Source organism: Poecilia reticulata, linkage group LG10 (assembly GCF_000633615.1).
Source record: "Poecilia reticulata strain Guanapo linkage group LG10, Guppy_female_1.0+MT, whole genome shotgun sequence".
NCBI classification, from domain to species: Eukaryota; Metazoa; Chordata; class Actinopteri; order Cyprinodontiformes; family Poeciliidae; genus Poecilia; species Poecilia reticulata.
Window position 1 is genome coordinate 30,583,016 of NC_024340.1, and position 12,293 is coordinate 30,595,308.

At 36.9% G+C, this 12,293-nt stretch overlaps 2 protein-coding genes across 4 annotated transcripts; both read left to right on the forward strand.

Moving 5' to 3' along the window:
- The first annotated feature begins 890 nt into the window (after positions 1-890).
- Positions 891-7,205, forward strand: asb5a (ankyrin repeat and SOCS box containing 5a). Of its 2 annotated transcripts, none has more exons than XM_008421046.1 (7): positions 891-1,256; positions 2,376-2,455; positions 3,857-3,964; positions 4,209-4,359; positions 4,769-4,903; positions 5,500-5,691; positions 5,827-7,205. In XM_008421046.1, the coding sequence occupies exons 1-7, from the start codon at positions 1,052-1,054 to the stop codon at positions 5,952-5,954; spliced, it is 999 nt and encodes a 332-aa protein (XP_008419268.1). In that variant the 5' UTR covers positions 891-1,051; the 3' UTR covers positions 5,955-7,205. The 2 variants fall into 2 exon arrangements, with proteins under 2 accessions (XP_008419268.1, XP_008419269.1); XM_008421047.2 differs by lacking the exon at positions 891-1,256 and adding an exon at positions 1,797-2,118.
- A 222-nt stretch (positions 7,206-7,427) lies between these two features.
- spata4 (spermatogenesis associated 4) lies at positions 7,428-11,268 on the forward strand. 2 transcript variants are annotated; one of them, XM_008421044.2, is made up of 6 exons: positions 7,428-7,637; positions 8,167-8,296; positions 8,522-8,640; positions 8,894-9,102; positions 10,294-10,397; positions 11,099-11,268. In XM_008421044.2, exons 1-6 carry the CDS (start codon positions 7,540-7,542, stop codon positions 11,186-11,188), a joined length of 750 nt encoding a protein of 249 aa, XP_008419266.1. In that variant the 5' UTR covers positions 7,428-7,539; the 3' UTR covers positions 11,189-11,268. The 2 variants fall into 2 exon arrangements, with proteins under 2 accessions (XP_008419266.1, XP_008419267.1); XM_008421045.2 differs by having other exon boundaries at positions 7,429-7,637; positions 10,294-10,367.
- Positions 11,269-12,293: the final 1,025 nt, after the last annotated feature.

Genomic DNA, 12,293 nt, shown 5'->3' on the forward strand with positions numbered 1-12,293 from the left:
ATCAGACCTTATAATATAGTCTAGCAGTTTTTGTTTTCCAGAGGGTGATTTACAGATCAAAACAAACATGTCGGACAGGATGAGAAAACAGAATCGTTGTGAAATGTTGATATTCCAAGAACTGATGATGGATAAGTGCAGTAACAGAGACAAATGCAAACTCCAGTCTACATTTGATTCAAATAACTGTTATAAAAAAGTAAAATAAGTATTAAATCTGGTAAAGTAGTTGGAAGACTTACTGAAACTAATGCAACGAATATATTTTAACTTAAGTATTTATTTTCTTTCATATTTAATAGCCATTTGTACATTTCTTTGTACATTTCTTTTAATCTGAGAATGTTGAGCTGAATAACTGTACAGTATTATTTTCTTATATTGTAAATTTGCTCTTTTTGCATAGTCTCTCTTCTTATTTATGTCTTTTTCCTTTGTGTGACTATGCATGCTTCCACTTATGCTTAATCTGGTGTTTTCACTCATGTGGGACATTAAAGAGAATTTCTATTCTATTCTATTCTATTCTATTCTATTCTATTCTATTCCAAACCAAATTGGCACAATTGTATCAATGTCTTTTTTCTTCTTTGCTCTTTTCCTAATATGTTTAATTACTTTTACCCTCTAATGAGTATTTATTGAGACAGCGAGCATTGATTTTGATTGATTAAAAAATATGTACTAGTAGATTTTAAAACAAAATACAGGTTGTTCAAAACCCATTTATTAAATCTTACAACAAGCATATTTTGAAGCATATATATATCATTTACTGTTACTAAAGGTTAGATTCTCATGACCAAACAGGCACTTCTGTAATTTTCATAACTTGTGAACACACACACCCACAGGCAGTGTTTAATAACATTGCAGTAGCTGCTCTCAGGCCCAGTAGCAGCTGCAGGGCATTTTTTTGCAGGCTGCACTCTGTCAGGAGTACAGTCAGAGTACGATCAGAGAGTACAGTGGAAGAAAAGTAGGCAACTCTTGTGCCTTTTGGAGCAGCATCTGGTCCTGCCTTCTTCATAAGCAAAGCTCTTTTGAGGAAATGTCAGACCGAGCGGTGGAACTCACCAACAAGCCTTTCGCAGTCCAGTTGTCCAATGTCTATCTTAGCATTTTGGCACTGTTCTGCTTCAAACTCTTTGTTAAGATTTCTCTCAACTTGCTGACATACTTCTATATAGTCCGTGGGAACCGTAAAGAAGCTGCCCGGATATCAGCAGAGTTCTACGACTACGGTCAACAGCACAGTGAGTACCGAGAGAAAAGTTTTTGAATAACTGTGTTGAAGCTGTTTATCATAAAACTGGGTTATTTGAAGCAGAATATGATATATGACATAACTACACGTCTGTATTTAAGGGAGTCTCATGGTGACACTTTTGACATCACCTGTAAGGTCAGACGTAAGAAATCCTCCTGGTTATAAATCAAGGGCACATGCACCATATTTACACGATTTCTGTGTTATAAATACCGTTTTACTTATCCATTTACTTTAAAAGCCATTAATTATATGCCCATTTATAGCAGGGATATGAATTAATGCCCACTTTTCTTTCATTTCATGCTTAATAGCCACTTATAAATCCTGAAGTATTCAATTTTAAACGAAGACTTGATCGGCCCAGCAGCTTTCTCTCTCTAATATAATAATAGAACCCAGTCATGATATCCTCCCTCCGCCCCTCCCTCCAGCCCCCTCTGCCTGCCCTACTTTCCATTCCCAGCTATGCAGTGCACCCTGTCACACTCACACAGCAACCAAAACAACACTCCACATTCTCGGGGACAAGCGCCGTGGAGACACATTCTGGGGCAAGACAGACACGACAACAACATAATCTGTAGCTATCACTCAAAGGGAATACCAATTAGCTCAAATCAGGATATTAGTCACGCTCCTGTAGATACGGTCTTCCTTGTTAGGAGGAATCTGTTTGATGTCTCTCTATATGTCTGTATTTCGCAGTTGAGGAAAATATGCTGCATGAATAAAAGGAGGAAGTTCAGGTGATTGTTATCTATAATTTATGATGAAAATGGAAGAGGAGAATAATGAAGATGATAGCGTGTGGAATGCATCAGCAGTTATTCTGGATATTGACTCAGGTGTGTCTGATGTGGGGGGAGATCAGGCAAAGGGTGAAATTCACATTACACAATACTGACTTGAATATATATCAAAAAGTTAGAACCAATACAGCTAAAACAATATGTCTTGTTGGATTAAGCATCACAGGGACAGGTTCTTGTACTGTTCCGCATTGTAGTTTCTAAAGGTCGTGTTTCTCCTCTGGACAACATGACGTATCAATCTGGAATAAATGTGGGTAGAAGCAACCACTGAATTTATATTCGTGTTGCAGGATCCTGGGCGGACCGCTCACCCCTCCACGACGCTGCCAGTCAGGGCCGCCTCCTCGCCCTGAGGACCCTCATTTTACAGGTGAAGGGAACACAATCTCTCAGAGGGTAATGCGTGTCCCCTTATCTGCACGCATGTTGGGCTTTTGTTGCCACCTCTGGTGCTGTTAAATTGCACTCAGTGCCTTTGTAGACTCGATGTCTGATAAAGAGATAGAGGAGTGGAAAGTATGGGGTAGAAGTCATAGTGAGCTGCATACACCGTTTATTGCAAAAATATTCACATCCTTTAAATTTTTTTGTAGTTTTTGTTACATTTAAAGCACAAACTTAAATGAATTCTGTTGAGATTTTATGTGACAGATGAAAGCAAACTATAAAATTGTCAAGGATATCTTTTAGCCCCGTTAACTAATACTTTTGCAAATCTTTGCTTTACAGAATCAGATCATGCCTAAATCAAACTTGCACAAAATAAACACAAAAGCAGTGAAACATGGTGGAAGCAGCATCATCCAGTGGGGATGCTGAACATGGGACAATTCTGAAAGAAAAGATCTCAAAGACTCGCTCACTTTCTGTCAGAATAACCTTTGACATGCAAAAGAGTTTAAATCAAACATGTCTGTGTTAGAATGGCCCAGTTTTTAACCAGACCAAATTTTAATGGTGAATCACTGGTAAAACCTTATTGTGTACAGATGTTACCCATCAAAACTAACTGAATTTGAGTTATTTCACAAGAAAGGCAGATCAAGATATCAAACTTTTGTAAGAAAATAACCCCAAAGATTTGTGACTGATGGGAAAAGTATTTCTACAAAGTCGTGCCACATTTTTATGCCATTGCTAATAAAAAAGTTGAAAAAATTATGCATTTTTCTCTCTTGATTTTAGTGCACTACTTTGTGCTGGTTGATCACAAAACGATCCCAAAGCTTCTGTTTGAAGTTGAGACACGTTGTGATGTGTGTTCTGTTGCCCCAGGGTCTGTAGGTCTCAGGTTTATTGGTGTTAGAGGCTAGAAGTGTCTCAATGCAAAACGAAATATTCTTATTTCCTATATCTTTATCAAAGAAATGCTGGATTAAAAAACTGCAGTCTTCATTTTCTTCTTCTTCTGCTCACTCACATAAGACCAGACCCTGAAGTATGAGGTGCTTTGTTCACATCAGACACATCAGTGACAACATGACTGTATTCACATGGTAAATTACCAGATTTCAGTTTGATCTTCACTTTAATTAGCGGGCTAATTAATCTGAGGCGCTGAAATGTGACTTTGCAGTAAAGTTCAGTGATCACTTAAAGCCGTAACTGAGGATGATGGCTCTGTCTTGTGCGAGGAGATAAGCTTTGATAATGTTCGTGTAATTCCCATTGTTCGCCACCGGAGACTGACAGAGCGCGTCTGATGCCGGGCGCTTCTTAAAACAAAATTTCCCACTAAATCTCTCTGGCTGCTGCTGTGCTGTGTTTCCAGGGTCACAATGTGAATGTTCTGACTATAGACCATGTGACACCCCTTCACGAGGCCTGCCTCGCAGACCATGTTGCCTGTGCCAGGACGCTCATTGATGCAGGAGCGAATGTAAGTCACATTCTGGCCTGGAGACTCTTTAATGTTGCCATTCTGCTGAGGTCAAATGTAATTTCCATGGATGGGAAACTCCGGGAGGGGATAACAAATGAGAGATGCGCTGCTCTCCATCTACGGACACTGTAGAGCGATTAAATTGTTCCCCCCTCCTCCCATTGTTCCCCCTGGCATTTGCCATTAGTCAACCTGCATTGTTAAAGATAGGCTAAAAATAACAATAAAAATGTTTTTACAGGTCAATGCATCTACAATTGATGGAGTCACCCCTCTGTTCAATGCCTGTATGGTGGGTAGCGTGGCTTGCACTGAAATCCTTTTGGAAAATGGAGCAAAACCCCAGAGCCTTGTATACCAACCTTCACCAATACATGAAGCGACCAGCAAAGGTATAACATGACAGAATATGGTGTATTGAAAAGAGCCTAAAGCCAACACTAAAGGGTGAAAAACTGCTTTAGCAGGTCATAAGCTGTTTACAATCCATCCAAAGAAACAGTCATAAAAGAAAAAGAAAATATTTCTGTTTTCTAGCTGAGAAACAGCAGCCTAGCTTCATTGATGGCCTGCAATGTTTTCCCTATCAATATTTCTCCTCATCTGGGTTTACACTCAATCCCATATTTCAAGTTGTGTTTATGTCTCCTGCTCTGCTACAACATCCTTTCTAAATGACCTACAGTGTAAAAAAAACCCCACAGCTTTAAAAATAAATGAACCTGACCGGAGAAGACAGCTTGGAGAATCACCTCACATTGTCGCATACTGATTACTATCTTCATGCTCCATTACTCCCAGGTCATTATGGTTGTGTTGAGGCCCTGGTGACTTGGGGGGCCGATGTGGACATGGACATTCCTCACCTGGGTACAGCGCTCTACACTGCCTGCATCTGCCAAGAGCTGGAGTGTGCCAGGAAACTCCTGAAGGAAGGTTAGCTCGGAGCACAGTGTGGATATTTACATCTCCTCAGAGACAGATGCAAGTCCTACGCATCCACACAAGTAGAAGTAGAATATGAAAGGTTAGGATATACCCTGTGGAAATGCATCCTTACAGAGTCTAAAAAGACTGAACAAAACTTTAATGCAGAGAAACTTTAACAGCAATACAGATGAACACCACACTAAATAGGTTTTAATTCCTTATTGAATGTGAAAATCACATCATTTTTCTTCCACTGTACAGTTATCTTATATTGTAAAGTGAAAATATGAACAAGTTCAAGTGGAATGAATAGGAGAGAATGTTTGTTTGTTGTTAGTAAAACATCCACACACAACATATCATACAGTTTGATCACATCTGTCTATTTTCAGCTGACTGTTCATGCTTATAATCTTGTTACTTTCAATTAAAGGTGATGAGATGAAAATTTTCTCAGGGTTAAAGGATTTTATGTGAAATGTGGTGAATTTGTAGATTTACATAAAAAGAGAAATCTGAAGCTTAGAACTTAATGGCTATGAAGAAAAAAACCGTACATGACCTGAATCTGATCTCAGACCATTATTCTATTCTTCATGCAGGTGCAAACGTTCAGAAAGGCAAATCCCTGGATTCGCCTCTACACGCGGCAGCAGAAAAGGACTGCACCGCCGTGGTGAAGCTGCTGCTGGACTTTGGGGCTGATATTAATGCCAGAAACACAGAGTTTCAGAGGCCAGTAGATGTGGCTCCACCCAGCAGTCTGACAGAGGGCTTCCTGCTGCTCTACGAAGGTACGACTCATTGCTGACCTGCGGTTTAACTTGGCTTCATGATTCCTCACATCCGGGCTACTTCCAGTGAAAATGTCATTATTTCCTGATTTGTTACAAATAATTTTCAGGTCAGATTTTTGTGTGTTTTCGCAGCTACGCCGCGCCTGCTGAGCCAGTCGTGTCGTCAGTGCATCAGAAGCTGCGTTGGCCGCGACAGACTCCACCTTCTTTCCCACCTTCCTCTTCCCAACAGGCTCAAGAACTACCTGCAGTACCAATGACCAGCAGAACCAAGACACCGTGCGCCTAAATGGACTCTATGAAATACAACTTTAACTAATCTAAACACATCAGAACCGGTTTGGCCGTAACGCTGTGGTCCCAACACACCAGGAGGGATTATTTCAACCAGACACAGAGCAGAAACTGAATAAAGGAAGTACCCAACTGCACCAACCAACCAAAAGATGCACTTCAGCTCAGAACTTTACATCAGAATCAATGTCATATAAATGTGGGAGCAGCAAACTGTGTCCAAGTTGTGATCCTCTAGCTGCAGACGGTCTTTCTTGGCCAGTCCATGCCAAACATGCTTCACTCTGAATGGTGACACTCGTCTTTTAGCTTTTTCCACTTACTGATTGATAGGCTGCAGCCGTGTTGGTTGTTCCTGTACATGTACTCATGTCTTTCATTTTAGCTGGGCAGTGTGATTGAGAAGAGTGAAAATTGGACACAACAGGAGGAGTCTAATGGGACAGTGACCCAAAACACACACCAGCAAAAGCTTTGTAATACATAAAACAGGCTGAATAATTTTTAAAATCACTCAGCCTCAGCTCTATTAATAATTCATGAGCTATGCTTTAAAGCAGGGTCCATACAAAGAAAAATAAAACAAATGTTTCCATTTCAAAAAAGAAGAATGGTTAAATATCTAACCAGAATCATGTCAGATTCTTCTTAATGGTTTCCCTGCAAATTACTAAAGAACATTTATTCAAACATTATTGGGTGAATCTTCATTTTAAAGCCTGCAAGTGTACATTTTTTTTATTTTTTATTTTTTTACCGTGAGTAGATTACAGAAAATCCACAAAGAATTCAAACGTCTGCCCCAGTTTATGTTTTTAAAACCACTCTGAAGTCCTAAGTGTGTAAAATAAATGTACCATGGTTCAAATCAACAAGGCATGGACGTAAACTTCTGACTGGAAGTGCATGTGCATAAAACTCACTGTAAGGTTATTGAATGTGAAGGAAATTGCTGCTGGAACTTTTAGGGGTTCCTAGTCTGATTATGGTCGTCCTACCAGATGCTCTGAAAAAGTAAATATCACTTCATTTCTGTTCTGCACATGTTAGTTAAAGCAACTAAAATCACATGAGCATTTTATGATGAATAAATATTGTTTTAAGAAGTTTTCATGTTATAATAACACACTACAGTATACACGAACAAGTTTCTTTTATTTGATATTGTAAGCACTGAACACTACTTGATAATTTAAAGTTGACTTGTGCATTCATGATTTTCTGTTTATGTTGCCTTGATAAATAACCTTTATATAAGATTGATTGAAGAATAAACATTTGGACTGAAACATCTCGTCAGTTGTAGGTGAATTAAAACGTGTGTACCTTTGAATATAATCTAGTCTTCAGAAACGCTTTGCTTTGTATTTCCCAGCAAAACTGTTAACCACCCGCTAGATGGCAGCAGAGGTTAAGCCGAGAACGAGAACGTTGGTTGCCATAGAGACGGAAAAACAGAAAAAGGCCCTTTCGGGGGAAAGCTTAACTGCCGGTGGAGTAAGTGTTAGCGGTTTCCACGAGCTCGTCTTGAATCTTCTTCATCTGAGGAAAATGTCCTATTCTCAGGGTCACAAGACAGGAGTTGACAGAGAAGTCATCAAGTGGCTCCAAGATCTGGAACTATCATTTCACCCTAAGAATCTGCGAAGGTATGTCAATAACTGACGTTTAGGCATCATAAAAATATGTGCTCCAAGCGGGTAAAATGTAAATAACACCCAAGTTTCCCCCTGAATGGACGCTAACTTTTATTTAAAATTAGTCGTTTCATGATGAATAATACAGTTTGCTTTTTTCCAAAACCTCTAGAAATGTCTAGAATCATCAGCTATTTCTAATATCTGTGCGTACAGACATTATCAGAACAATTTTGAAGCTGTATGTAACCTGAGAAGATCTGAGTATAACATAATCTAATAGCTTTCTTCTTATTTAATACATCACAGTCTTATGCTTAGATAAATAAGAGTAAACATTTATCTCTAAGTAAATAAGAGATTTGTGTTTTTGTTTAAATTAAGGCAACATGTATCTCATTCATTACTGCTGTTAGAATTTAATGATTGAACTTTGGATTTACAAATGAATGTACTTGATTCATATTTTGATTATTTTAATTAATGGTCATTTAATTCCTTCCACAACTCATTTTAACGGCGTCCTCTCCTCCACTTCCAGGGATTTGTCCAATGGATACCTGGTTGCCGAGATATTTTCTCGTTATTACCCTCATGACATCTCAGTATACTCTTATCACAACGGAGTATCGTTTTCTTCCAAGCAGAAGAACTGGAGCAGGATACAGAAGGTAAGAGTTATTAAAATCTAAAAATATAACGAGCTGTTTTTCACATCCGGTTAGCATGTGGTTAAAAAATAGATCAAATATACATACAAACAAACTTTTAAAATGGCAATATTATAAATATAAAACAACTTAAAATATATATTTTTAATGAGAACTCATTGTAATATTTTTATGGACTATAATGGAATATTTTTATGTGTTCAAAATTGTTTTTGCTCGCTCCAGTTTTTGAAGAAGAAGAACATGGCGCTATCAAAGGAAGCAGTCTATGGAAGCATACACTGTGAACCAGGAGCAGCTGAGGCGATGGTGCAGGACGTTTACAAGATGCTGACCAATCAGAAGTAAGATAAGTTAAACCTAGTTATCTTATCTTATCTTATCTTATCTTATCTTATCTTATCTTATCTTATCTTATCTTATCTTATCTTATCTTATCTTATCTTATCTTATCTTATGATGTTGCTCTTTGAATTTACAAAGGTCTTGATGTGTTTTTGTATTTAAATCTAATTAATGTGTCACATCCACAAAATCACTTCTTGGTAGAGTAAAGAAGAAAGACAACAGATGACCAACTATTCACTCTCTTCTCAGTGTCACAGATGTCGAGGGTCAGCAGTCACCACACTCCTCACTGACTCGCTCCTCATCGTCAAGGTCCTTCGGGAACAATTTGGTAGCTGCAGGGATCATGGCCGAGTCAGACGTCAGTTCGAACCAGAGGAGAGCACAAAACAGCAGGAGCGGCAGGCATCTGGAGCACACAGCTGCAGAAGGGTCTCTCCCCCCCAGTGGGACTTCAGGTCTTTCTTGGTCTTTTAGATTAGATTTACAAAGGTGGCAGCAGCAGTTACTTTTCACACAACTTAGATGAACTGGTAGAAGACGACAGTCACATCGACTAAGATAAAGGGAAGTTCATTAAGAGGGTGACATTTGTTTGCATATTTGTTTATTGTTGCAGATGTTTATATGCTATAAGCATAAATACAAAAACTATAAACACAAAAAAGGGGCTTGAAGTTTCTCCCCAGGCTGCTGCCATTCTTTTCCTGAGACTCACTCTGGTCAGAGTCTACATGCAGGATAATCTACATCATGTTTTCACAGTTCCACATTCCTGTTTATTCTGGGGCAAAAATGATCTTAAAATGAACAAACTGTCTACAAACAATACAAAGATTGATTTTGTTGTTACTATTTATTTATATCTGTCCAATAGTTGAAGGACAAATATGACATTTGTCCTTTATTTATGTTTGGTCGTTTTTGTATTCCAGTGATGGAAGAAGTCAAAATTTAGAGTTTTTTAACAGTTAATATCATTAGATTGGAATCGTGACAGAAATAAGCAGGTGGTAAAATTATATTATCAGATGGTTCCTGTTTTGTATGTAAGCCACTTTAATGTATTTAAATTATTATTTTTTTCACCAAATTTGACATTGCATATATATAAATTTTATAGTAACTTTTTGATCTGTTGTTCTATCACAACATTGGAGACAAAATGTACAAGAACTGTTTACAATTGTGCCGTTTTTAGAAACTACACAACCTGAAATTGTATCTTTAAAAACTCCTTACGTGCATTTTTTAACTATTTCAGCTAACCTTTTCCCTCTTAAGAAGCATCACATGTTTATCAACTGTAAATAATGTATCAAAGTTTAATAATAATATAATAATATAAAAAGCATATTTTGTCTTAGAAAACAATAAATGTCTGTCTTCCTAACAGGTCAGAAGGATTTGAAAGAAGTCTTATGAAAACAAAAAATCTGCATGTAATTCTGAGTCAAGACACGGTGAATGTCTGCAGCACTGAGCATGGATCGTCCACACCATGCCACTGCAATGTGCAAAGTCCCATGTTTATTATAGATATTCTTAGTTCATGTTTCTTTGTAGTCAAATTAAGATGAGGACTCCAGGTATTTTAATAAATATACTGAGTTTCATTGTTCCATATCTATATTTTCTCTATTTTCCAGACTCATCAACATGGAGAGGAGCTCCTGTTTCCTACAAGGAGATAAAAGTGAACCAACCTGTCAGAAATTCAATGGTGAACCTTTCATGCTCACTGCATCACTGTGTAAATATTCATGAACTGATTTACAGAATTGGTGAAGTATAATCTTTCAGTAAAACGATGTCAAAGAATGATTACTTTAGTTATAAAATAGTTTGAAAAACTGTGAAATGTAGCTTATTTTAAGGTACTGAGCCTCTTTGTTTGCGGTGTTTGTTTGTGCCAGTAGGTGGCAGCATTGTGTGGTCATTTTGACAGCAGCTGTAAGAAAAATGAAACTGCATGTATTTCATAAATGAATCTGCACTGCCACTGTTCTCATGGAACCTTGAGAGTTTATACAGGTTCATACAGAAATACTACCTGTTTTTTCCTCAATAGGTATTTTAAAATAAATAGCTGAATGTTTTGAAGTTCATTTTATATTGTTCCCTCACTTCAGCCACCCAACCAGTTGCTTATTTAATTACCATAAAATGAAAAAATAAAATAAAACATGTTGATAATGCCTTCTTTTCTTGCACACAGTTCTTAATTTTGGTTTAATTCATGTTAAATTGCACACATTCCAGTCCAGTCCAAATTCATTTGGAGCGATTAATTCCCATGAAATCTATTAATATACTGTTACAATTATATCTTTGTGTGGTGATATACATTTAAAATCCAACCAATTGTAATGCAGTATAGTTATTTTTAGTACTTCATAGAATAGCAAATACAGAAATCAGCAGAGTTCACTGTTTTTTCATTTTCTTTTGCAGCTATCCCCTTTTTTCAAGTCAGATCAGTCAAACATTGAAGGCAAGAAGAAGAAGAAGAAGAAATTTCATAAACAGCCAAAATCAGGATGACCGACCATCAACCTCCACCATGAAGGCTAAGAAGCTGTTAATGCTATTCAGCCCTCATAAATAAAATGCTCTCAAAAATCTCCATGTTTCACATAAAGCGGTGATTTAAGCTCCTAATTGTGATGGAAGATAAATCTTTCCACCAGGATAACACTACTGCCATGTCAGAGTTTTATTTCCTTAAAGGACATTTTAAATGGATTTTGGACAAAGTTGGCTGTGCTGTGTGTTTCACTGAACATGTACACACAACATATTTAGGTTAATTATATCTATCTTATCTTTTGATAGCAACAAAATAGCTAAAATTGTAATTTAATCTTCCAGCAGCACAGCGGCCCAAAACAAGCAGCCAGAGATGCAGACAAAAGTTTTTTAAAAAATAGTTCAAATTAATGTATTAGAACCTAAAGTCTTAATGAAATGTGTGGCAAATATGGAAAATGAATAGTGAAATTTGCAGACCCATTCTATAAATTAGAATATTACTAAAAAGGCCATTTATTTTAGAATCTTTATCACTAGAAAAACTATATATTCTATAAATTAATTACACAGATGGATGTTTTTAAAAGCCTTTAATTCTGTTAATTATGAAGATTTTCTAAATATAATTAATAAAAACATGACATTTAAAATTAGAAGATTAAATCAGACCAATAAATAAACTGTTTAAAAATTGTGGACTTAATATAAACTTAAATGTTATTATTTTCAACAGATTCCTTTAATCTGACAAACAAGCCTAATCGGGATGCATATTTTAATTTACGACTTTATCGGCACAACACATACACAGTAAAAATGCCAGTGTTGAATTAACACCCAAAAGTGTCTGTGTGTCCAAGTCAGCTGGTGTTAAATTCAACAATACAGAGTGTCACATTAACATTTACAACAGTGTTAGTGTTAAAACATATTAAAAGTAACACCAGTGTAGTGTTGATCACAAAACATAATGTGGGGTTAAAAAAGTAAATAATTGACACACAAGGTGTCAATATCAATCAAATCCAGTGGAAAATATTCAAATCAATACACAGAAATAGAAAGTTTAACTTTTCTTAAACCCATTTCAGTATTATAGACCAATGTTAATTTAACA

Excerpts from the sequence above, each read along its gene's own strand:
- asb5a (XM_008421046.1), top strand. The coding sequence starts at position 1,052 with ATGTCAGACCGAGCGGTGGAACTCACCAACAAGCCTTTCGCAGTCCAG. Across the intron at positions 3,965-4,208 it reads TCATTGATGCAGGAGCGAAT|GTCAATGCATCTACAATTGA; the intron begins GTAAGTCACATT and ends ATGTTTTTACAG. Across the intron at positions 4,904-5,499 it reads CAGGAAACTCCTGAAGGAAG|GTGCAAACGTTCAGAAAGGC; the intron begins GTTAGCTCGGAG and ends TTCTTCATGCAG.
- spata4 (XM_008421044.2), top strand. The coding sequence starts at position 7,540 with ATGTCCTATTCTCAGGGTCACAAGACAGGAGTTGACAGAGAAGTCATC. Across the intron at positions 8,641-8,893 it reads AAGATGCTGACCAATCAGAA|TGTCACAGATGTCGAGGGTC; the intron begins GTAAGATAAGTT and ends CTCTCTTCTCAG. Across the intron at positions 10,398-11,098 it reads CATGCTCACTGCATCACTGT|CTATCCCCTTTTTTCAAGTC; the intron begins GTAAATATTCAT and ends TTTCTTTTGCAG.